Source organism: Helianthus annuus, chromosome 15 (genome assembly GCF_002127325.2).
Source record: "Helianthus annuus cultivar XRQ/B chromosome 15, HanXRQr2.0-SUNRISE, whole genome shotgun sequence".
In the NCBI taxonomy this organism is placed as follows: domain Eukaryota; kingdom Viridiplantae; phylum Streptophyta; class Magnoliopsida; order Asterales; family Asteraceae; genus Helianthus; species Helianthus annuus.
This window is the reverse complement of record NC_035447.2, coordinates 90,410,213-90,415,070: the sequence shown is the minus strand read 5'-3', so window position 1 is coordinate 90,415,070 and position 4,858 is coordinate 90,410,213. Positions and strand designations below refer to the sequence as shown.

The 4,858-nt window shown below is 38.0% G+C and overlaps 1 protein-coding gene across 1 annotated transcript; it reads left to right on the top strand.

The window, feature by feature from the left end:
* Positions 1–206: 206 nt before the first annotated feature.
* LOC110942351 (clavaminate synthase-like protein At3g21360) lies at positions 207–1,835 on the top strand. The gene is made up of 3 exons (XM_022155549.2): positions 207–617; positions 938–1,194; positions 1,383–1,835. The coding sequence occupies exons 1-3, from the start codon at positions 240–242 to the stop codon at positions 1,747–1,749; spliced, it is 1,002 nt and encodes a 333-aa protein (XP_022011241.1). The 5' UTR covers positions 207–239; the 3' UTR covers positions 1,750–1,835.
* Positions 1,836–4,858: the final 3,023 nt, after the last annotated feature.

Below are 4,858 nucleotides of genomic sequence, written 5' to 3'. Positions count from 1 at the left end.
TGCATGGCAATTAAATATTTAAATGTTTTTGTAATAAAAGTCTACCATCCAAAATTCTATCTGAAGTAATTTCCAGTTGTACAAATGTTGTTGTCCACAAATATTTCATGCTCATTTTGACTTTGTTTAGATTCTATTAATAATATATTATAATATTCTAATATATTATAATATAATAATTTATTTTGTGTTCATAGTTATATAAATACCCCTCGGACAAAGGTTAATAAACAATCAAAATGGCCACCGAAAACCCCTTCCGAGAAGTGGAGCTGTCTCAGCAAAAACCTCAGGACGACGGCGTTTTATTCCCTGTGGTGCTGTCTCCGAACAGTATCACTGATTCAACTGCAGCACAACTCTCCAGTTTCGAAGATGCGATCCGAGCTCATAAGCCTTGGCTGGAGTCTCTTCTCCTCAAAAGTGGCGCTATTCTCTTCCGAGGTTTCCCGGTTAAATCTCCTTCCAACTTCAAAAGCGTCATCGAAGCCTTTGGATATCCGGAGATGCCTTACGATAGCGGCGTAGCCCCTCGAACCAAAGTCATTGAGAGGGTTTACACAGCTAATGAAAGCCCTCTAGATAAAGAAATTCCTTTTCATCATGAGATGGCTTACGTTAGTTCCTTGATTCTATACTTTTTTTTGAGCGGCAAATTTGTATCACTAACGGATCATGGAGTATTATCATGTCATCAGCGAAATCACCTGATCATATCCATCTCCACTAGACAATATTGCTTAGACACTCTATACCTTATTTGCTTTCTATGTTTTGGTTAAGCTCGTTGGCTATCATTCTATCTCTAGTTTTAATGTTTATTATTATTAGGTTTTATCTCTTTACATAAAAAGACGAATTGAATCATGGTTAATGAATGTATGAAAAACTCTGAATTCGTTATTATCGTGCTATTAATTAATCCTTTGTGTAACAGCTTCCATTTTACCCCAACAAGTTATTTTTCTTTTGCGAAGAAGAACCAGAAGCAGGAGGTGAAACTCCAATAGTGTTGAGTCATATTGTATATGAAAAGATGAAAGAAAGACATCCGGATTTCGTTGCGAAACTGGAGGAGCATGGATTGACATATATAAAAATAGCAGGTGAAGATGACGATCCATCATTCTACAGCGGCGGCGGTAGTTGGAAGTCGGCATTCAAGACCAATGACAAAAATATTGCAAAGGAAAGGTAGTCGTGTATCTTTCTTTATAATAAACCTATGATTGCTGGCCAAGTTCTGAATTCTATGCAACCTATGCGTTGCGTATAGCTCCATACGCAGCGCATGAAAACCCTAAGTGTGTAAATAGGCGCCAGAAGTGTGCCAATAGTCTGGGCCATATCGAAATACCAATTTAAGTTTTTGGGATTGTCAGGGCGGCGAAGCAGGGAGCAAAGCTTGAATGGATGGGGAATACTGCAAAGATTATTTTAAATCCATTGCCCGCAATTAGGTTTGACAAGGAGAGTTGCCGGAAAACGTGGTTCAATAGTCTTGCAGTTAGTTACGTTGGACCCGCGACAGAGAAAATTGGCAATCGAAATACATCGGTGGAGTTGGGTAACGGCGAACAAGTGGATGATGATGTTGTGAAAGACCTTTTGAAAATCATGGAAGAAGAATGTGTTGCAATGCCTTGGAAGATAGGCGATATCTTGCTGGTTAATAACTTGACAGTTCTTCATAGCCGGCGGCCACTAATAAAGCCCCCACGTCGTATACTGGCTTCCCTATGCAAGTGATTAGAAAACACCATATGTTTTTATGTAATATTAATGTATTTTGTTGTGATTAAACTTTGCAATATGAATAAAGCTACAACTTGATATATCCATCAATGTTTAAAGATATCTATTAGTCAACCACTGATAAGGACGATCAATGTATATTATTCAACTAGTGATGATACCCAATGCTTCAAATACATATGAGGTGTAAAGACAGAGGGACTTACGTAGAAAAAAAAAGGAGGAAACTGATGCAAGAATGGGATGTAAATGAGGCTTGAAATATTAGCTACAATATTTTCCCCCCTCATAACCAAGAATTACTCTATTGTATACGATTTAACTAAATAAACTATATAAATAAAATGCATATGATGTTCATTCATTCATCAATCAAGGAATAGTTTACAAGTCATAGTTGTTCATAAAAATACAACACATGTTATATTGTTTTACAAAAAGAATTGTACAAAATAAAGTTTTAAATCACCAAGGCTTTGCATTCTGTATCTCGCTCGAAGGGGAGATATATGAACCAAACCCTTCAAAATGGGATGACATCACAACCTTGACTATCTTGTACTCTTGAAACCGAACTAAGCAAGGATCTACTTAATTGCCTGAAATACGTGTAAGTTTAAAAAGTTAACAAAAGTTGGTGAATTCATGTGTTTGAGTTCGTATCAAATGAATCTTTAAAACATTTGAACATTTTTGTATAGGAAACCATATGTAAAAGTGTGGTATGTAAAGCGTCTATGAAATCGTTGATCATTAATGTTTTGCAATGACATTAATATGTGTGCCAACATAGGAAGCAATCGAACCCATGACGATTTAGTGCCGATTAACCTCGACTGTGACATGAAAGCACTTCATGCGGCCTCACGGACCCATGAGTGGGGCTCGCCAAAACCCAATAGATCTACCCCTTTTGTTCCTCGGTCTGTAAGTGATTAGTGGTGATTAAGTTCCACCCTATTCTCAAAAGTGGGGTCGATTAGACGTTGACGATAAACCGGTATTAAAAGCTCTTTTGTCTTGGACGACCTCGGTATCTTATTATCACTATACTACGCTAACGATGGGTGCACTTGCACTAGCGTGTTGTAGAGAGTGATAGTGTTATATCGTGTTTTATAAATTTAAAGCTTGATAAAAGAGTAAAAAAGTACTTAAAAATATAATAAAAATCAGACACCCTCGCTCAACGTCAAGTTTTTTACACCGTTGCGGGGACACAAGGACTTTAAGAAAGCTTAAAATCAACGGCCTAGTACTTTTCTTCAGTTTTTATGTCCAAATTTATGTTCGCTTTTCTAATAACTTCAGTTAAAGTAGCTTCACACGGGGCCGTGTTGTATTGATACGGGTTGTGTCTAGTCTGTACTAACTGGAAACTTTTTACAGAAGGCTCACACGGGGCCGTGTTTCATTCGACACATGGCCGTGTAAAAACGCCTAGTATCGAATAAAACACAGTCCTAAGCACGGGTCCGTGTTCGGAAAGCATGGGGCTGTGTAAAACTTCTGTGTTCACAAAAAAAATCTAATGAGTACTATTCAAACAATGGATTATTATATGGGAGATTATGATTACTACAATTATGATGCTTATGAGGAACCATATTGTGCCATATGTGCTGAATCCCATTCGGTACAAAATTGTTACCTTTTTCAACCATCAACCTCATACACAACATATGAGGAATCAAGGTTTGAGCTTCCAAAATCAAGCTTTAATTGGGACACTCCAGCATTTGAAAGTACGAGACACCATTTACAATCGTTCCCAAAGCCAAAAGCCTCATACAAAGTCTCAAGAACTTACAATTCTTGTTCAAGCAATCTCGTGTAAAAGAAGAGACCATTTGTACTAAAGAGGTAATAATAGAAGAGGAAAAACCTCAAGAGCCAACAAAAGAGGAACCACTCAAACAAAACTCAACACATGATGATGAAAAACCCGAACCAAGCACCTTAAAGGTAAATCTTGAAAAGGAATGATGTGGTCGAGCGTGGTTATAATTTTTGTTATATTTTAAGCACTTTTTACTTGTGGATCAAGCTTTAAATTTATAAATCACGATATAATACTATCACTCTACACACGTTAGGGCAAGTGCACCCATCGTAGATGTAGTATAGTGATGGTAAGATACCGAGGTCGTCCAAGGACACAAGAGCTTTAATACCGGCTTATCGTTAACGTATGTGAACGTACTATGTCTGTAGCTTCCGTCTTGTATTGAGTCTTAGTATAATTTTTATTGTGTAATTCATTACGAAATGAAAGGTTTAGTATTGTAATAGTCCCTTCGTACGAAGGCACTTTAGTCACTTCGTACGAAGCTACAAGGCCACACCCGGTTCGTACGAAGCTGATGTATGGCTTCGTACGAAGCTAGTCAGTCTATATATAGGGGTGTTGGGTTCTTAGTTTAGATAAGTTTTGGGCAATTGATGCGAAGCTCTGTCCAATCTTCTCCAGGATTTGTATATCTTTGAATATTAATAAGAAGAACATTTAACGGTGTTTGTGTGATCATGTCAATCTATTTCATGGATTCCGCACTTGCAAGTAGATTCTAGATCCGGTCGGAGCGTTCAAGAACCGAACACAGTCCTCACAAGTGGTATCAGAGCTTGGAGACCAGGTTCGAGACTGAAGATCATTTGATACCGGGGATTTCTTACAGTTCAATTCGATTTGAACCTGCTTTCATTTCATTTCTACTCCTACATCTTTTTCTTAACTTTTTCAGACCTTAAAATCAAAATTCACGTCGAAGAAGGGCGTTTGTTAAGAAAATCAAAGCAATTTTGAAAATGGAAAAAGAGGTACCGAGGGGTATCCTAACGCTTGGCATCCCTCTTGATAACGAATGTGATGAAACGCATAAGCTTATGAGAAGATTAACCAGGAAATTTGGACCAAGCAAAGCAGATGGGAAAATGGACCCAACTCACATCATGGCGTTTTGATGAAGAAACAGACATGGTGACAGTTATATTTGACAACGGAGCGCAGGAAGACTACATGCTTGAAGACATCATGACCAAGCAAGGGGTTGGGTTCATGGAAGTGTTACACAACACCACATGTTTGAACACGGACATGGAC